Source organism: Tachysurus fulvidraco, chromosome 17 (genome assembly GCF_022655615.1).
Source record: "Tachysurus fulvidraco isolate hzauxx_2018 chromosome 17, HZAU_PFXX_2.0, whole genome shotgun sequence".
NCBI classification, from domain to species: domain Eukaryota; kingdom Metazoa; phylum Chordata; class Actinopteri; order Siluriformes; family Bagridae; genus Tachysurus; species Tachysurus fulvidraco.
Window position 1 is genome coordinate 15,252,083 of NC_062534.1, and position 22,209 is coordinate 15,274,291.

A 22,209-nucleotide genomic window follows, 5' to 3' on the forward strand; every position below is an offset into this window, starting at 1 on the left:
ACATCTGGAATTTGTGTTTTATTACCACAGATCAAACAAATGGATGCAGATTAGAGATTCAGTAAGGAAACCTAGATCCTATATAATATACATAGCTACAGTAGTATTAACTGTAATGCCTAAATAACTCATGTTCTACTATGCTCTAATCAGAATGATAACGATTTGGGCATTTTCCCTTCAAATTAGATCTAGATTAAACACAATGGTAATTTCTAACTTTACTAGACATACTGTACATTCCATCCGTACATTTTCTACACTGCTCATCCGACTGGGTGCCAGGAAACCTATTGCCTATCCCAGGAGACTCAAGGCACAAGGCAGGGTACAATCACATGGCACAATCACACACATACTCACACACTTTAGAGGTGCCAGTCTCCTACAACACATGTCTTTGGACTTGAGGAGGAAACTGGAGTTTCCCAGAGGAAACCCCTGAAGCAAAGGGAGAACATGCAAACTCCACACACACAAATGGAACAGCCTGGTTAATTTATTTGTTTTTATGTGTAAGACTGTTAAGGCTGTGGAGTGTTGAGGTTTAAGCCTTAGCACTGTCAAGCTGCCGCTGCTGGGCCCCTTAACAAAGCCCTTTGCCATTTCTGTTACAGGTATGCTTGTGCTCTGACCTCAAGTTCCAAAGCTGGGATATGTGAAGAACAAATTTTACTGTGCTTTAATGTATATGTGACAAAAAAGGCTTCTTCTTCTAAAAAGACAGCTAGGATCAAAAGATGGGTTGATATATTTAAATTTCAGCTTTTAATTCGTTCTCTGCACCACTTATCCTACGCTACTGTAGCTTGCAAGGAACCTGGAGCCTAATCTAGGGAACAAGGCACAAGGCAGGGCCCATCCTGACCAATCACACACCTAATTGTTTACACAGTAGAAACAATTTAGAGATGCTAATCAGCCTACAACACATGTCTTTGGATTAGTGGAGGAAATCTAAAGGCTCAGAGAGAACATGCAAACTTTACACACTCAGATCAGATGATTTGATTCATTTAACCATGATTTGATTCAACGTGCTATGATGCAAGGAAAACATGATAACCACTAAGCCACTGAGCCCCACTAGCTGTCATTGTATGATATTCACATCTAGATTCACCTGCCGTAAAAGAAATAAGTTTAATCGGTTCAACTAACATAATTTTAATTCCCATGCTACTTCTCATATCTCATGTAGAATATTAAAGCAAGCTCTTTAATACACTGTTGGACAAGTATCTAAGTATAACAACAAATTGAATTAAGACGAATGACACTGAATGCACTGAAGTGACAATTGTGCCGCAGAGAATGGGCGTTACTGTGAGCATGAAGCTACTGTAGATCCAATTTGAATCCATTTGAATTGGTAATTACATTTAAATGTTTATTCTGTTAAATTTGTTTGAAACTGCTTTACCCCAAGTCAGTCAAAATGTGTTAACAAAGATTAGCATGACTGTCTGCAACGTTCCAGTTCTGATTTTATTAGCATAATTTAGAATTGATGAATACTCACTGTATTTTAGAGGACATTTTCATTCATTATGCGCATATGCATTTATAATCATTTCCACTTGATCTTTTCACAGGACAAACTTTGGCCTTCTGACCTTCTGGCCCATTTGCATGACATTTCTGATCATATTTCTTTGGTCACACTCCCTAACACTTTCCCTGAGACATAATTAGATTACTGGAGGAGTTACCATCGACTTCTCAAGCTTGTCAGTAAACTGTGACACATTAATCTGGCAGCATTTTATTGATCATACGCAATAGAGCAACAGCCAGTATCAGCAAGTTCCGTTTCAATTAGCTTTTCAATAAATCAACACAATCAAATGCATGCATGCAGGAGCAGTCAGCAGGATCACAAAGTTCAAAGTTCATACTTTTGTATTAAGTTGATAAGGATCCTAGAATGTTCATTTGAATGATTTATCTGTCCTATTATGTCAGAATAATCATACTAGAGAATAGAAATACTATGGAGAAACCAACAAACAAATGTATGTATATTACATACATTTATTTGATATATATATATATATATATATATATATATATATATATATATATATATATATATATATATATATATATATATATATATATATATACTGGCTGATGGCGAAGTTTGAATTGCTTTTCCAAGCCAGAGAATTTGTTATACTGGTGACATCCATCAAACAAATTGAAATAAACTCCCTGATTTTCTGGCAGCAGCTAATGCTCTGTTTATTGGTGGCCCACTGCGGGCTAATGCTCAGCCCACGCTCATCCTCCACTGTGCCTACTCACTGGTATAATGAGCCAGAATTTATAGAAAGTGGGAACACACTCCGTACTTTATCAAACCTGAGCTAAATTACTATAAAAATAGTCCACCTGAGGTCTGTATGTGCTGACATTTGTGAAGGGAAAGGACATTCCACTTAACATGCTAATAGCCACAATCGACCCAGGTTTGCCTGATATATATGATAATGTGCTGGTAATTGGTAGCCTGTTTAAAAATTGATCTGTGTTGTTGGAGGAATAAGTAACTGTAAGTCAAAGGTTTTAATCTAACATTGAGGTAAAAGCAAAATCATTTGATTTTTTTTAATAATACACAAACATGAATCAGAGATGTATGTGGGTCAGTGTGCTTGAGACAAGCCGAAAGACAGTGAGTATCACCCTCATATTATAGAATTAATGCTGTAATGCAAAAATAGTTTGTTTTAGAAAAACAAAAATCATGGCAAATATGATTTCAAAAAGATTTCAGGTTTCAGGCTATTCAAGAGGCATGTGTAGGATATTACACCAGTTAGCCTGTGTGCAGGTCATCCATAGTGTGTTGTTAGTTATATTTGTTTTTTATGACCTCTGACTTGCCAAACACTACAGTGATGTGTGTGCGCTTATGCACATGCATATGAGGGGTGTCCAATCTTATCCACAAAGGACTGGTGAGGATGCAGGTTTTCATTCCAATCAAGCAGCAGCTACACCTGATTCCACCAGTTAATCAGTTTATCTTGGCTTTCAGTAGACTCAGATGTGGCTTCTGCTTGATTAGAATGAAAACCTGCACCCAGCCTCCCCCAAAGATAAGATTGGACTCCCCTTAAATATTTATTCACTGTGCACTTTAATAGGAATACCTGTACACCTGCTTATTTATCTGATCATCCAATCCTGTGACAGTTGCACAATGCATAAATTTATACTGTACAGATACACTGCCACTTTTGTCCAGGCAAGTTTTATTAATTTGTTTCTTTAATGCTTCTGTTGAACTACAGTTCAAAAGCAATGTCTTAGTTTCATTAGTCAATTTTCAGTAAAAAAAAAAAAAGATTACTTTTGTCAGTTTCAAGTTATTTCAGTGACTATTGTGGGTTTTTCTTTCTTTAATGGAACGTTACCAGCAATTTTGTCTACACTTATATACAAAGAGATAACCTTGTTTGTTTTTGCGTCATTCTATTTTAGGCTGCTTTGACAAGCACCAGTTCTCATGAGTGCCAACATGCTGTCTGTTTTGTTCCAGTGTAACTGTAGAATCGCCAAACGATTATCTGTGGCTATGTGGTAATTTTATTTGATTGGTGACAATGACAGATCTGAAACTCATTTCTTGTTTTAAAAGGGAAGACAGATTCCTTAGCCAGTGCATTACTCTCTCCTAGAAATGAGAGGCACAACGACACACACAGTTATGTCATATGAAATATGAGTGACAAAAATTTTAATGAACTTTTATGAAGTCACTTAATTTTGCTTATGTGGTTTCGAAAGGCACCATTTGATGTACATTTTTGAATGTCAATAAAAATTAGTTGTGTCTATTCGAATCCAAACAGGGACTAAAGATTAGATTGTTTCTGTATAATCTCTTTGATCTCATGTGTCTCTGAGAGAAGTGAAACAAGATGGTGTGTAGTGTTAAATATCCACATATGTGTTCTGTCACCTGCTAATATGTCTGACTGATGAAGACATCCTTCTACACATAATGACCTATCCGTCCCCAGCCATTTTTAGAACTCCATTTTCTGGATTCCTCTTTAATCAGAGCTCTCCATCACAGCCATGTCAGTGTCAGTATGGCCTGACAAACCACCAGTTCATCAGAACAAGGAGGTTTTACCACACCTCTATGACCAGGATGTACAGGATACAGCAGGCTGGACATCAAAAATAGACTGTAACTGTATATTTTCCACAGGAAAAATCATATAAGTGAGATTATTTGACTTTGTTCAAGATCTTCTTTCAGTCTTGACTCATTCAGTTGAAACCAGTCGAAGCCAGTTTCAGCTGAAACATTTCCATGAGAAAAAACAAAAAACAAACAAACAAACAAAAAAATTCCAAAATAACTCATAAGCAAATTATGGTGCAATTTTTGATTTTAAATTGCATTTTTTTCTTCAGCACAGAAGTGCAGTAGGTGTTTTTGCCTCACAGCTCCACGGTCTTCAGTTCACTTCTGAGCTTAGGATTCTGTCAGTTTGAGACTTGCAAGTTTCCCACGTGTGAGTTTCCCATGTGTGAGTTTCCCATGTTTGTGTGTGTGTGTGTGTGTGTGTGTGTGTGTGTGTGTGTGTGTGTGTGTGTGTGTGTGTGTGTGTGTGTGTGTGTGCATTTATGGTGCTCTGGAATAGACTGGTGTCCTATCTGTATACCAGCTATCTATCTGATCTAACCCTGACCCTGAACAGATTAAAGCAGTTATTAATGATGAATTAGTATCATTAATCCATCCATTTTTTTTACCGCTTATATTACAATGGGTCACAAGGAGCCTGAAACCTATCCAAGGGACTCAAGGCATGAGCGCCAACCCATCACAGGCTACACACACACACATACACACTACATACAATTTAGAGAGCCTACAGCTTATAATGCATATCTTAAGCCTGGGAGGAAACCACAGTACCCAGAGCAAACTCCTGAATCAGAGGAAGATCATGCAAACTACAAACCACCAAACCCAAAGATGTACAACAAATGTGCTAACAATTCATCTACAATGATCCAGTATATCATTAGTGTCAGGAAAACATTTAGTAAATATATTTCAATTGGATTGCTTCTTCATATGGAGCAACATTTGGACCTAGGATCCAATGGCATGAATGGACAGTAAACAATAGATATTAAATTATACCACAAATTCAACCATACAGCCAAATAATCTACAAGTTTAGTTTTTGTGTGAACAGTACACATTGAGAAAATTAAAGCAATTCAGTCTTGTTTTATCAGGTAAGAAAGGACAGAATTTAACTAGCAGTTGACTTAATTGTAGCACACTGTATATCCCCACAGGTTTGACACTTTTTGTCCCTCACTTCCTTGCAGTTCTGACAGCTCATCTACCATCATCAACGCGAGCTGCCATTTAGTGTCAGAGTCAGCTGTCATGTTCATGATGAATTTTTAATTATTAACACTATTCCCTGCTGTGATTTGGATAAATGACCCACTCTTTATTTATGACTCAACCCAATATATTATCTTTGTATAGTGTATTCTACTACAGGTAGAAATTTTACTTTTTAAGTTTAATTCAATGACAAATGGATGTAAGGAATGTAAGTCAGACAAACCACTAAGCATATTTTTTTTTTATTATTCAGCAACAAGCTGTTGAAAGAGGAACAAGAATGAAAGAGCAAAGATCACTATTTATAACACACTGCGAAACCCAGCAGCAGTCAAAAAATGAATCGATCTTTCCAGATTCATTGGGTATTATATTGAAGAAAAACAAAACAAAACAAAACAAAAAACAAACCTGTGCTGCATCTGATATGTCAAAAGGGACATTCAATTCACTGGTCAGAATAGAATTAAAATCATAACAGCACATTACAGAAATTCATTTTCAACACAGAAAATTCAGCAAAATGTAACCAACAAACAACAACAACAACAACAACAACAACATAAAAACACTTCCATTGTTTCTTGTCTGCCAAAGGACAGAACCAATAAATAAATGTGCACTTTCCATATCTGAACGTATATTACAGTACTATCTACAAGTTAATGAACCACTTAAATGAGATTTTTATAAAGTATTATTATTCCTTACATTCCATTCCATATCTATGCAGCTGCAACCAGAATTGCAATGTTTTTTATTGCTCCAACATCTTTCTGTATAGACATGATGCACAACCTTCTTAAACAATTAAAGCTACTAAAAAAAGGAGTGATTGATGAGAAATCTTGATTGTAATTGAAATCCCAGAAAAAAATACATAATGAGAGACAAATAGATAGATAACCGTACAGACAGACAGACAGACAGACAAAGACAAGACAGGGAAACAGACTGACAGACAGTCATATAAATAAATAACATCGCCTTCTGTCATTAAATGAAGGAAGATAAATAAGGAATGATCACATGCAAACTTTTAAATGCACCATTTCGGCCATTTTCTTCTTACAGCCTGGACAACACTGCATCATGCTTTGTATATGGAATGGTGTCCTTCCTTTAAACATGACTGTAATGTCCAAAATAAAACCACACGCAGTGCTGTAAATCTGTGCAGATACAGTAAACTATTCTTATGGTCAATCTTGCACAGGGGAACAACTTCATAATCCAGCATATTTCTGACATAAATAAAGAGATATAAAAATATTTAGCTTCATTATAGAGGGTAAACATGCATTACTTGAAGCACTTGTAGGTGTTTGGTCCACATTATGCCACGTCAACAAAACATAATAAACAAACAAACAAACAAACATAAACAAACAAACAAAGAAACAAAGAAACAAACAAACAAATAAATAAACAAATAATTGCAAGCATATCGATAGCCAAATTGTTTCTCGTTTGATTTCAGAAGGTAAAATTTTAAGAATCCAAAAGGAATTTAGAAATAAATGCACAAACATATATAGGAAGTGGTGCTGCTAACATGTTTTCACCTCTTCCCTGCCTGAAATGTTTGTTCATAATAAATACCACATCATTTTTTTCCACAAAAGTAAAATGTATGATATGTATTTTAAACAGCATGAACGAAAAACTAATATTTAACAAAATTCTGACTTAAATAAATTAAAAGTCATCATTTACTGTTCTTAATTTTCTGTAATAAATTTTAAATAACAATATAAAAAAGGTTACATTCACAGTAAAGGATGAGATTTAATTTGTAGATGGCAATATGATGTTTCTTATCTCTTTTTCTGGTCATGTTTTGCCAGTTCCTCACAAGACCTCTTAATCATCATGGTAAAGGTCTACAAGCACCATTGCAAAAAACATAGTTAAAATAATACAGTCATAATGATAAATGCTAAAAAATAAATTAACTATATCATAAACAGTACAATACAATATGCTAGAGTAGATCACAGAAGAAGGTCAAAGTCTGATTTCAGGAGAATCCACAAACATTCACAGAACTCACAGCAAAATTGAAACACAGTGAACTCTATGCGAACAGCCACGTTTCAGGGGAGGAAAAACATACAGGGCATATAATTTTATGCAGAAATACATATTTACATTTTGAAAAGCGCAGCAGAAAAACAGTAGAAAATAGAGAATAGAGGAGACACAATCAACAGTCCACGGCTCTGTGGCTGGATATCGAGACACTGCTTACATGAGTAAATGAGTGTATGAAGTCCCTGGACGGTTTTTGGCTTTTCTCTTTAGTCCTGGATCTAAAGAGCATCATTGGTTGGAAGGGACCATGTCCTTGATAACAGGTTCTCTGTTTAAATAGGTGGCCCAGTAAACCAGGTTGAAGGTTCCGAAGAGCACAGGGAACATGATGCGGGACATGCGGTCGATCTTACTCACGCTGTTGAAGGTTTTCTTGTTCTCGATTGGTTTGCCCTCAGTTTTGGCCTTGCCTGCATCTGCAGCTCCGCCTTTTGCGATGGTGGGCAAGACAGAGTCCTTGGTGATGTTGGGAGCGTAGTTCGCAACTGCCACTGCGTATGCATTGTTTTTCTTAATCACAGAGGCTTTCTCCTTTTTCTGTGAAAGTCAAACAACAAAAGGAATTATTTTCACTCTTAAATAAAACAGTGGCCGTAAATGTTGTTTTTTTTCTCTCAAAACCAATAAGTTGTGAGTGTTTACAATGCTTAATGACTCTGATTTGCACTGAGCTTAAATATATAGCCATGCTTATAGAACAGAATGGCATTTCTGTTTGACATTTACTTACTATTACTTGATTAGGGAAAAGACATGCTCATGAATAAGCAATGAGCCTAAATACCTAAGTTCTTAACAAGACTGACAGGAAAGTGTTTGAAAGGTTTGATGTAAATTGATTTCAGGGGGGAAAAGCCTCCTGTTAGGATCTCAATTAGAGCTGTTGGATATGAGCAAGCATGATTAACAGCATGCCAGGAGAAATGTAATTTTCAGAGCTGACCCCAATGGACTGCATTACAAACTATATTAGAGGTCATTACAACCTGGATATTGAACTCCACTGGTAGCGCATTATGAGTCTACTTACATTTTTTTACGTATGCATCAATCTCGGAGTCGGTTCCAATTGTGTATCTTTTTATTTGAAAATAAAAAGAGATCTGATATTAGAGTTCATTGCAGTGATGGTATGTCTTTAAGAGTTCATTGCATGTGGTAAGACTTGGTGAAAAATGTGATCTGATTTTATACATGATAAATGAAAATGTCAGCTGACAGTATCATTCTTAGGTAGAGGTGTAGATGTGAGCTCATTCTTTTTTTTCTGGGTTGTCAAATCTGGCCATCTGGTTCGTAGCGCTTCCGGGGCACCCATGATTTTGTACCCGACTAGTCTATTTATGCACTTTGTTTTTCGACTCTCATCGCCTGATTGTCTCTCAAGTTTCCGCTGTGTGCCGTGTTTTGATTCTCGGAATTCTCAGACCTTTTTGTGGATTTCGCTGTGGATTTCCCCTATTTCCCTTGGATTACTGGTTGTTCTGTGAATTACTGGCATCCCATCCTGTGACTTTTTTCCCCCTTTTCTGGATAACTTTTCTCCATGGGATTTGCATAATCTCTAAACCGTGAGCCTATTTGTCCGTTTCATTATTATTTGCTCTGTGTTTATTGTGCAAACTTTTTACTGTTTGTTTTTTCTGTTATCTGCTCTGCTGCCAGTCTAAAAACTGTTCTCTGTTTATTATTCTCTGTGTTTCGGACTCGGTATTTGTAGTCACTTGTTGCTATTCCTTTTGTCTGTCTGCTTATTTAATGACCTTCATTTTATTGTTATTTTTGCTATTCCTCAGCCTGCTGACATTTGTGGTGTGTTTTCTCAGTTAGAGAATTAGTAGAATTTTAATTCTCTTGTCAGTAATGTTGCATGGCCTTGCTTGTGAATGGTTATGTTCTTCGTTTTAGATCTATGTTCATTCATTCATTCATTTTCTACTGCTTATCTGAAGTTCTCGGGTCACGGGGAGCCTGTGCCTATCTCAGGCGTCATCGGGCATCAAGGAAGGATACACCCTGGATGTAGTGCCGAACCATCGCAGGGAACACAGACACTCTCATTCACTCATGCAATCACACACTATGGACAATTTTCCAGAGATGCCAATCAACCTACCCTGCATGTCTTTGGACCGGGAGAGGAAACCGGAGTACCCGGAGGAAACCCCCGAGGCACGGGGAGAACATGCAAACTCCACACACACAAGGCAGAGGCAGGAATCAAACCCCAACCCTGGAGGTGTGAGACAAACTCACCTATCGCCGCTGTGCCCCATAAACCGCATCTGCCACACTCAGAGCAATTCTCAGTTGAGCCAGGCCTGTGTCAGGCCTTCCTGATGCAGTGCATGGTGATCTTTGAACAATAGCATTCTTCCTTTCCGTTGGAGCACTCCAGAGTGGCCTACATCATCACCCTCTTATTGGGAAAGCTTTGTGCGACTGCAGAATGGGAGAGGCATTTGCTCCTCGGTGGACGACTTCTCGTCAGAATTCCGCAGAATTTTCCACACCTGTACCTAAATTGACAGACAGATCCAAGAACAACAGACTCAAAGGATTCCCCGCTGCTCATGGTACTCGAGTTCTTTACCAGCACCTTCCCCATTCTCATCATTCGCATTCTCATCATTCTCATCATTTGCTCCTCGGTGGACGACTTCTCGTCAGAATTCCACAGAATTTTCTACACCTCTACCTAAATTGACAGACAGATACAAGCACACCAGACTCAAAGGATTCCCCGCTGCTCATGGTACTCGAGTTCTTTACCAGCACCTTCCCCATTCTCATCATTCACATTCTCATCATTTGCTCCTCGGTGGACGACTTCTCGTCAGAATTCCGTAGAATTTCTCACCATTCTCATCATTCACAGCAAACCAACCTGGCGTTCCTCATCTCCGGTACAGGCCATGAAAGCTGGGTGATGTCACATCCCCCTTGACGATATGGAGGGACCTGCTCTCCACACTCCCGGTCAGGGCTCTGGACGGTCACATCCTTCATCAAGCGACTCTAAGGACCAAGGCTTTACTGGTCACTATTGTCGACCACCATCACGAGTGGTTGTTCTTCCTGGTGATTCCTTCCCCCCAGGCCTTAGCTCTGATCCCGCACTATATCATGATCTTGGGGAGGTATTCAGCAAGTCTAAAGCCTTATTCCTGCCACCACACTGACCCTATGACTGCCCCATTGAGCTTCTTCCCAGCTCCACACCTCCAAGTAGCCGTCTTTACAGCCTTACTGGCCCCGAGGGAGATGCTATTATCACATACATTCAGGAGTCCCCGAGTTAAGGCTGAGAATTGCAATTTTCACGTCTCCACCACCACCTTCCTAGAGTTTGTCCTCTCGGCCAGCAACATTTAGATGGACCCAGCCCAGATTGAAGTAGTTAGTTATTGTCCACGCCGGGTTATGGGGTTTTCTAATTTCTATAGAAATTTAATTTGAGGATTCAGCACTTTCGCTGGTCCCCTTTATGGAGTGGGAGCAGTCCTGTCCTAGCAATCGTCTGCCAATATCTGCCTCCACTCGTGCCTTTTTTTAGCGGCTCTTGAACCCTTCTGAACAGAACTATGCCATCAGGATCGGGAGCATCTGGCGGTCAAACTGGCTCTTGAGGAGTGGCATCACTGGTTAGAAGGTGCTGAGCAATTCTTCATTGTTTGAACTAAACATCAGAACTTATGGAATATCCATAGAATATCTACAAACAGCCAAGCACCTCAACCCACGCCAGGCTCGCTGGGGTCCCTTCTTTGGGAGAATTCATTTCATTCGGTCTTATTGTCAAGGTACTAAGAATGGGAATCAGAATGCCCGCTGCTGCCTGTACTCTGCCTTTTCTGTCCTGGTGCAAGTCCTCTAGCTAGACATCCAGAGAAATATCCAGCACGCTACTTCCGGACAACCTGTCCCTTATGAATGCCCTAAGGGGTGACTGTTTGTGCCTAACGACCTACAGTCCCAGGTCCTCCAGTGATGCCATAGGTCCCCCCTGTTTTGTCATCCTGTTTAGTCTCTCGCACCATGGCTACCCTAGAACATCAATTCTGGTGGCCTAACCTCTGCTGAGATGTTCGAGAGTTTGCTTCCTCTTGCTCCACTTGCACCCAACATAAGAGTTCCAGAAGTCCCTCAGCTGGGTTCCTCCACCCTCTTCCTGTCCAAAGGCATCTCTGGTCCCAAATTTCTTTAGATTCTGTCACTGGGCTACCACTGTGGTCCACCGTTTTTCTAAAATGGCCCATTTTATTTCCCTTCCCCTACTCACCCAGATTCTCTCCAAAATGATTTAATCAAAAATTAGAGACTGGACTCCGAATCATGTGTGCTGAGAAACCTGCATCATGTTTGACCAAACTAGTCTGCATCGAGTATGTCGCAGGAGTCTTGTCGCAAGCTTGCCCAATGGTTCATTGGTCCCTTACCTATTTCTATGATGCTTAACCCAGTGGCTGTCTGCCTCAAACTCCTCAGAACTCTCTGCATTCACCCAACATTTCATGTCTCACATTAAGCCTGTTCAGGCCTGCTACAGTATTTGGTTAAAGCTATTCAATAAATCACCTATTGACTTTATCTGGCGTCGTTACATTAGGGTCCCCCATGACAGAAAATGATATGTACAGTTACTATAACTCCAACACACTCTAAAACACACGTGATTTTATACTAGTCATGGGTTGGTTATTGTCTACAGTAGCAGCTCGCTTTGTTCCATGATTTCCTGTACTTGCATTGTTTAAGTTGCAATGTATTTTGTTTTAGTTCTTGTCTTGTCTCTGCCTTTGTATTGTCACTGCTTGTATTCAATCCTGTGTCATGATTAGTTTCATCTGCTTTCAGTTTATTTCAGATTAGTCTGTCTACTTAAACCCTCATGTGTGTTGTTCAGGGTGAAATATTCGTTCAGTTCTAGTGCCTGTTAATACTGAGCCTTTTGTCCTTGTCCATAGTTTTCATAAATCTCTCTACATTCACTGTTTTGATATACTTTTGTCTAGTAAGGTCATTGATCACCCATCCTTTGTCTGACTTTTATATTTGGGTTATGACTCATGCTTCTGGACGGTTTGCCTTCATTGTGATTATTGTTAATAAATATTAGTCTGCGAATCCATACAGGACAGACTGGAGATGAAGGCCAGTGCAATGGGAATTAAGTAATATAAACATAAATATAAAATAAGACAAGTATAAATTACACATGAGAATATAATAACACTATACAAAGAGTGCTCACCAACCCAAAAAGTGAATGAGGTGCTGTTAAGATCAAGCGTTATGCAGTGGTTGGTGGAAATTTTAGACCGGCAAAATATGAGTCATCGCATACTTTCTCATTGAGGATAAATACATACACATTTAAATATATCTAATATTAATCTTGAATTTTGTATTCTATTAATCCTTATATTATTCTTTATATTAACCTTTATTCTATGTTTATGTTCTGTAAAGCTGCTTTGAGACAATGTCAATTGTAAAAAGCGCTATACAAATAAAATTGAATTGAATTGAATTGAATATTTGTTACAACCATGACAACACTACATAAAAGTAATACATAAATATCAACTGCCAAATGTCATTGGTTTGCTAATTTGAGTCATTCATCATATCCTTGCTTAATATAATTATTATTGATTTTTCTAAATGCATTTTATCAAAAAGTTCAGTGAATGATTTTTATAGAGCTGCATTTTGTAAATGATTGTAAGATCAGTCAATAAACCAAACACACAAGAATAACACAGTCATATCCATCATCAAAATACAAATGTATTCCTTAGGCCATTACTCAGTTGGCTTGATCCACACATTGCTGTATCCTTGACAATATGGTGCACCACTGGATACAAGCAATGTACATAATTTACATTTTAGTCATATCATCTGTCATCTTCTACAGACATGGAATTTACTAGAATCGCATTGTAATATTTCTTGTAGCTGTATTACTTGATGGAAAACTATAATAATGAGAGATTATGTTCATTCAGTGAAATAAAGAATATATTTGGCTTTCCAGATCTTCCTTGTTTTTATACTTGCCACTATTTTCTTTTTACTGTTTTTATAAACAATTTAAGGGTAGAGTGTACAGATTTGATCACATTTTGGTGGAGGTTGCATATACTACACTTCAAGACAAGCTCTGGAGACATGATTGCTGTAGTGTAGTTTAGACCTTGGCTTTAGCTTTTCAAGTCATGTCAAGAAGCTTTTATTGTCATTTCGAACATATATAGGTGACGCAGTACATAGTGAAATGAAACAACATTCCTCCAGGACCATGGTGCTACATAAAACAACACAAAGCTACATAAGACAAGACAGCGCTACATGGAACAACACAGGAGCTAAGGACTGAACGTAGCTGGGATGTTGCGTAGACTAATAATCATAACTAAGCTCAGACCCTGATTACAGCACAGCATATTCACTTTAAATATATGCAAATAACTTAATGAACCACTCTTAATCTTCTTATGCAAGAGATGTGCCAGATAAAGGAATCTGGACAGATGAAGAAATCTTTCTTCAACTCAATATGTGAGTTGCACTAGCTAGACAGACAGCAGTTATTAAAATGATCTTAGTTTAGTGGAGACTGCCTCAATCTTATTCCACTTAACAATGGGCAGCTTTAATCATGCATTTGTTAGCTCTGGTATTTTTTGTGTTCTTGTAGGTCTGTGTTGTGTATATGTTAGAGTATAAATCTGACTGTTTGCATGAGCACTAATGACTTCATGTTGTGTTTTTCTTTCCAGCATGCACATGTACCGTCTCTAAGATCTTTTTTAATTTGTTTATTTTAAAAATAACTTAGCTTTGTCACATAATGGCTACACATTTTCAAAATGTTTTACAGTTGTTTACTGTCTGTTTACAGTACTTTAACAAGGCATTTTTTACAGTGTGTATATACAGTAAGCATATGTTCTTTGCCAATTAATCATAAATTGAGAAAAAGTCATGAGAAAAACAGCTTGGAGAAGTGGAACCAGTGTGAAATTCATCACAAATTATGATCTAGCTTTATGTACACGGGATTCGTGTATGGTTAACAGAGTAGTTCATCTCCCGATACAGAAAGACATTCATAAAGTGTTTCATTCATGTCTATCCGACTATTTCTTCAAATACCTACTGTAGCTGTACATTACAAGGAGACATGGAAAGGAAAACTAAAATGATGTCGATTTGCAGACATTACAGTAGGGATATTAAATTTTAAATAGTAACAGTGTGTTCCTCACATGCTACGCCTCAACCCCTCAACTACAAATCACTTCTCTTAGGTTTAATGTTGAAACCCATATAATATTCTGAATAATGATGGTTAAATAATAAGTGAAGATGAATAGCTGAATAACAATCCAACCTTAACATCTGCTTGTAAATATACAGGTTTATTACCTTGTCATTCACCACGCTCTTGCCGTCCCAGGCCCAGCCACGCTTGGTGAAATAGTTAACTGTAGCAAACTCAATGAGGGCTGAGAAGACAAAGGCATAGCACACTGCAATGAACCAGTCCATTGCGGTGGCGTAGGCCACTTTAGGCAGTGAGTTACGGGCACTAATACTCAGAGTTGTCATGGTCAGTACGGTTGTCACACCTGCAAAACACAAAGGATAAAAAAGATAAACTAACTAAAGAATCCTGATTACAATGCGGTCCTTCCAAGTAATTTAATAATTGTAATGTGTAAAAGAATGGGTGAATCAAATGGTTCAAACACAATACTATACTTTGCTCAGTCTCTAATGTAAATTAGAGGTTCAGCAAACTGCAATATTCTTGGAGACCAAACAGAAAATATTGTCTTTCCCAAGTCTATTGTTTCAGGCTTCTTCAAAAATGGCTACAGCATCCTGTGATGCCTCAATGAACCTAATTTTCTCTTCTCTCTAATTTCCCTGTCTCTGTCCCCCTATTTCGTACAATGTGTATTTTAGATTGCAATTAGAAATTTACACAAAAGCCTTTAGATTATTTTTTGGCATACACTTTTTTAGCAATAAATAGCAAAAATTGCTCATTGAAATAACAAACTGCAATAAATGTATCTTCTTGCAAACAAAACGGGTGTTTCATAAATGTACTCTTGCATTCTGTAACTTCCAGCATAATATTCAGAGGGCCAGTGACAACCTGAGAAGAATCAGAAACCAAAGAGTATTTTAAACTTGGTTGTATTCATGCACTTGTATATCAGGATTATAGCAAGGTGAAGATTATTCAAAGAAAAATGAAGAAGACATTTTTTTTACTCAAGCCACTTCACAAACACATTCCAATCAAATCTCTTTAGTCACTTCAAGAAATCTCAGACTTTAGCAATGTTATACAAGTGTAAACCCATTTGTTATACAAGTGTAAAGCCATTTGTTTCCATTTGTTGCCAAGTAGGGAAAGTGGTTGCTCAGAGGGTAAGACATTGCAATAAAGATTGGAAGGTTGTGTTTAAATTCCAGCACCTCCAACCTGCCACTACTGGGCCCTTGAGCAAGGCCCTTAACCCTATAAATGTACTGTAAGTCGCACTAGATAAGGGCATATATAGAATTTTTCTGTAAATGTCCTACACATCTCAAATGACAATAATCTTATTTATAAAGTAGCTAAAAACCAGGAAAAGTTCATGTCTGAATGTAATGAGCTAGTTTGCATATTAATGCATAATAAAACAATCAGCACTCAGTTATGACTACAAGTGTAAATGCATGTGCTTCAAATCCTCTCAGAATGCTATCTAGATAAAGAGTGCATGAAATAACCAGGTTTAAATGTGGACATACTGTAACAACTCTGTCTGGAAGAAATGACAGAGCAGCTGCCACACACAACGTGCCTCCTAATTCTGAAGAGCACATAAACAAAAGCCTCTAATTCTTTTTTGAATTTTATGAATAGTAGTGAGAGAAAGGAAATCAACTGTGTATCAGAAAGCCCCTTTATTATGAGGGCATAAAATGGATTATGCCATTCTGATCATGGCAATACTCAAGTCTAATGGACAGAGAACATAAAATGCAATAAAGCAGCACAGTTAAAGATCTGACTGACAAAGAGCAGAAAATGTTAATGTATATCAGACTTCACTGACATCAGCTGATTTGTTTGTTCACAATCACATTCAAATTCAGATTTCTAATCACCTCATTTTATACTGATTTAGGAATCATTACGAATAATTGGCGTCTTTAAGAATCATTACGAATGATTGCCATCTTTAAGAATCATTACGAATGATTGCCATCATTAAGAATCATTATGAATGACTGCCAGTCAACAAAACAAGCAAAAAATAGCATTAAGATAATGAACTCTAAAAAGTTGTCCAAATCAACACCAAGATGGTTGCAGAAAGAAACAATGAGGAACATTTTTTATTGTCTGTCTCTGGATATGACTTCAAACAAAAGCTAAAGAATATGAAATGTCCTGCATGGCACTGACGTCTATGATCTCTTGACACTGTGTGTATCTGTGCATATGTGTATGTCTGCCTAAAACCTCCAAAAGAAAATAGGCCTAAATACATTGTTGTATGGTGTTGCCATATATCAGTTTAGCCCAAACTACTACTACAATCAAAAAACACAATCCCTGTTATGTTTTATTTTTCTCACGTCTTCTTTTTAGGTTTTGTAACTTATCTCTCTCTAAATCCATTATAAATCTGACTGAGAGTTCAGAGTGAGAACCTAAAGATAATTAAGTCAGAACTTGTGTTAATTAATAATGTTAGATTTAAAACAATATTAATGGAAAAAAAATCCATTTTAGAAACCGTTCTACCATCAGTGGTCAGAAAAATTCTTTTATATGTATGTAATATTGCTTTGTTTTGATTCGGTTTGGCTAGTCATGGAGCAGAGGGGGTGTAGAAAAACAATAGTGAAATGGAAAAAAGAGCAGAATAACAAGGAAGATAAAGGCTGTATTATTTTTGACTGTATTATAAAATTCATCGACATTTGCTTCAGTTTTTGACCGTTGTGCTATTCAAGCCAAGGCTTAATGGATTTAGCTAAATGGACATTAACCTAAAGTCACTTTTACTGACAGAAAACAGCAATTATTAAAACATTAGATTTTGCCCTGATTATGCCTGTTTCCCTCCAGTGTCTTAGATTCGATTCCATTCTAAAAGTTTCTCAATTATTTCACATGATACAATTACGCCATCAAAAATATCTCTCACACGCTATTTGTAACATAGTTCAGTTATTCGAATAATAGATATAATATAGATAATAAAATTAAGTTACTCACTTGTTACTTGTTACTTAGTGTACAGTATATACTACACTATGTGTGCACTTGACACACTGGACACAGGCTGTTCCTGTTCTCTCAGTATAATTAGCTTAAAATCATGTACCCCAGAATTTTGTAAAATATATGACACAGTATATTAGTCACATATCTTAGTCATAGTGAACCTTTGGTCTCAATTTATTCATCTTCCTGAACGGACACGGATTTTCTCTCCTGGAGTTCGTTCTGACTAATGACTCACTCATCTAAGAGGTCACAAAGAGAAAAATAAATCTATAATATTATAAATAAAGCAGCCTTTACAACTGATGCCATAGAAAAAAAAACTGCAATAATATGATCTATCATAAAAAGTGTATATTCGTATGCATTACTACATAAACAGAAGGAGTGTGTATAAATGCAGGTACATGGTGTGATTATGAGAAAGAAAGACCTAGGCTTTAGACATTCATATCTGTGTGCTGGTGTTTAGTTATGATGAGTGCTGATGATGTAAATATCCATAACACATTCATCTTAGTAAACGTCTTAGAACTAAATTCTCGAAATCAAGAAGATCATTTTTCAGTAATAGGTTTGTTGATGCGCATTAGTTCTGAGGCCCAATGTGTTCTTTTAACTTTAAGCCAGCTGAAAGCAAGAGGAGAAAAAGAGATTATTATTTGGTTAGAAGAGCAAACCACAAGGAATCTCCATGGTAACAGAACAGAGTTCCTTAATTCTCTAAATTCTGGCTAAAAGTCTTATTAACCCTGTATATTCCTAACTCTTGTAACAACATATCCTTTTTATACAGTTTTTTTTGTTAAGGATTAGGTATTTTATCCATAAAAAAAATCAGCCTTTGATATGAGCATTATCTCAGATTAATATACTCTGATATCTCCTCTGATGTCGTGGTCCAGCAATAAAAACTTGGGAGTTAAAAGGATGATATTATTTACAGTTCAATAGTGTCCTATGTATGTATTTGATATTTCCTAAAATGGTAGGGAATATTAATCAATGCTATTAATTAAATCAAAGCTGCTCCTCATGTGAGCGGATAACATACTGAAGTAAAATGGATGTTGGTTAAAGGACAGAAATGTGACTTGGCCCATGTGAATAACTCTGCTGCCACGTCGAATAGCACTCAAGTCCGTATTTATGTCTGAAATCTGAATGCTGATAAGTGCAATTAGGCTATTAAATCATCACTGCTTAATTTAACTCTGAAAACAGTCCACTGCTCTCTTGCTGCTCACATATTCATCAATACTCTTAGCATGAGACTGATTTCTTTGCTTATTTCTATGCTTTATCAGTTGACATGGGGCAGATGTCAGTGATGAGAATGGACAAACAGGTGGTGCTCCTTCTTGGCTTCCAAGAGACTCAGACACTGGCTGTACAAGCATATGTCTTCCACCGAGTCTCATTAGTCTCATTCCACACTCAGAGCTGAAGCTGTGTACAGCGGACCATTGGTAACTTGGGAGCTAACCAAGTGTGTGATACAGTGGGGGGAAAAGTATGCAGTCAGAGGGCTGCTAGGGGAGCTGTAAAAAACCCCAGAGCTAATGGCATTCTATGAGAAGTGTCTATTCTTCATTGGCATTAGATAACATTGTTGTGCTCCAGGAATTCTGCAGTGCAGGAAGGAATGTGACAATAGGGTAGTGGTGGCTCAATGAATTGGCTTGGGATTTCTGATCAGCAGGTAAGGGGTTTGAATCCCACACTTCCAAGCTCTCACTGCTGGCCATTGAGCAAGGCCCTTAACCCTTTCTGCTCCAGGGCTTCTGTTTCAGGGCTGACACTGCTCTCTGATCCTGACTTTCTAACAAGTCTGTATATGTGGAAAACAAAGATTTCCACTGCTCTTTAATTTATTGTGTGTACACACTGCATCACTTCCCACGCTATGGCTTTGTTGGATGGCCCTGTCATGAGTGTGCCTTTGCACCAGAGGGTTTCATAGTGATATTTAATAATAGCAGTTATCTGTCTATAAGAAAATAAAATGATCTTGTGCTTATCAAGAAAGCTAACAATCCTGTTTTACTTTTCATGCAGGAATTCAGAATCATTTCTTTGATAACCAATTTTCCAGACTTGATTCTTGCTCAGCCATGCCACCTAATCTAAACTTCCCAACAAAGTGTCAAAGCAGATTAATTGTCATGTATTTCTGTCATAAGTAGGAATCACAGGGCAGTAGCACAAAATAACCTGCAGCTATAAAAACACATCATAAATCATAAACATGCTGTGACAGGTTTATCTATGGCATATAGCCTTGCTTGACAGGTGATTTAGTGATGTGGATTGAGGACGCCCTCAGCACATTTCTATGCAACCAATTTATTGACTGGAGTGGGCATGTGGTGTAACCAGGAGTGCAGGCAAAAGCATCATGCTCCTGAGTTTCAGACACACTTCTGAACGGCACTCAATAACATGAGTATCCTGCAGTGCAAAGAAGTCTCGTTGTTTTTTTTTTTTTGTTTTGTTTTTTGAGTTAATTAAAATTGCAGTTTATTCTCTTTGTTTAAAACTGTTTATGATACAACAACAATACTACTAGTAATAATAATAATAATAATAATAATAATAATAATAATAATAATAATAATAATAATAATAAAGAAGAAAAAGAAAAAGAAAAAGAAGAAGAAGAGGAAGAAAATATCAGCCACATGGCTACTGGTTGCTCAAAGCTTGTATTGTCTGATCCCACTCACAGACACAACAACATGGCCATATACATCCACTGAACCATGTGTAATCACCTAAGGGAAGTGCCTGACAAGTATTATGAGCACATTCATGACAAATCATCAACCTCAACAAGACAGCATTCATGCTGACACTAGCCAACCATTTTGATGCAGACAAGAAGTGAGTTAGGACATGCCTGCTCACAGACAATTCCCGTCCAAAAACTGATCTAATGCATCTACTCTGCTGTCTGTTAAGATACAAGATAGCTTCTAACAAAAAAAAAAATCCAAATACAGTTCTGCAGGAATGATTCCTAAAACCCGGTAATACATTTTAGCACTTCCAGTTCAGTTGTCCCAAAGTCATGTTTTTTTTTATTTTTTTTGTGGGTAATGTGGGTAAACACAAGCTCGATATGTTTTTACATTTTACACAACGACATAAAATACACCAGTAATACCACAGATGGGATTTTGCTTTTACGTGTCTTAAAAAATTGAAGTACCTAAATGGGACAATGGAGGTTGTCGGGGACATCAAACGTTACTCTACTACAACCTCCTTGCTGTGTTTATACTAACAATACACTCTTGTAAACTATTCTACAGTATGAAATTTTACATCCAGTGAATATATTTAGTCTTCAAAATTCATACATTACATGCAAACATCATAAACTTTTGTTGATCTCACAACTTATTTTCTGCAATAAACCAGTTGGTTTTTTGTCAAGGGAACCGAGGTGATGATCACTTCCGGCTTCGCCTAAAAAATACATCATCCCAACAGCACTCTATAGGATCCTACTACTATATCCAACTGCATCCATTAGCAATGTAGCCTTCTCTCTTTCTATCTCTCTAGCTCTCTAATTTATTTATGTTTTGTATGTTTTTAAAGACCATTGGACAATATTTACCAGCAGTAAGAAAGAGATTTTGTGTTGTCTTTATTATAATCGCATGGCACATTATATTGAAATGCATCATATATTGAATAAATGCTCCATATTAAAATGCTCATTTTCATGCACTGGATTGCTGCTCATGATTTAACAGCTTTGAGAAGTGCTAGTGCTGTAGGGTTAAAGGAAATTCAACAAGTATAGTAGATAGCATGGGTTGGGGTTATGGTGGTGGTGGGGGTGTCGGGGTAGCAGGAGGGAACTGTTTTTTCCTTTATTGCTACATTTCCTATTCATCTATTGTGTGTACATAAGTAAGAATAGATGTCACCCCACATGTCCATCTGTATTGTTCAAAAATACAGAACTCACCAAAGACAGTCCTGGCAGGCACAGACTCACGATTGAGCCAAAAGGAGACCTGTGAGAGGATGACCGTCATGATACATGGGAGGTAGGTCTGGATCACAAAATAACCAATCTTCCTCTTCAGATGGAAGTGAGCTGTCATCACGGTGTACTCACCTGGAAGAAGAGCAAGGAGAGTGTGATACAGGAAGTATAGTGCAACATTTAAGCATACTGTGCAGCTTAATTAAACACCACATCAGATACCAAAGGGAAGTTCAGAAGTGATTAGCATTCTGATCAGTTGTGCAGGTCAAGATGTCTTGTTATGTCTTTGTCGATCTAGGAATCGGAATCGTTGACTGGGCTGTGAATGTATATTGTTAAAGCATAAGAGATTAATTAGTATTCAGAGCTACAGAAACTTGGCAGGCCACCAGCCTTGGAACAGAG

The 22,209-nt window shown here is 37.5% G+C and overlaps 1 protein-coding gene across 2 annotated transcripts in view; it reads right to left on the bottom strand.

Annotated features, from left to right (window-relative positions):
- Positions 1-5,637: 5,637 nt before the first annotated feature.
- LOC113635597 (gamma-aminobutyric acid receptor subunit alpha-2) overlaps positions 5,638-22,209 on the bottom strand; it is a 49,048-nt gene continuing 32,476 nt past the window's right edge. The window contains exons 8-11 of one of the 2 annotated variants that reach the window (XM_047802685.1): positions 21,781-21,933; positions 14,924-15,126; positions 8,517-8,563; positions 7,909-8,023 (exon numbers count right to left, since the gene is read on the bottom strand). In XM_047802685.1, coding sequence (XP_047658641.1) covers positions 8,534-8,563; positions 14,924-15,126; positions 21,781-21,933 — 386 coding nt within the window. In that variant the 3' untranslated portion in view covers positions 7,909-8,023; positions 8,517-8,533. Of the gene's footprint in view, positions 8,024-8,516; positions 8,564-14,923; positions 15,127-21,780; positions 21,934-22,209 lie in introns of both variants that reach the window. The other variant, XM_027135114.2, reaches the window with a different exon arrangement.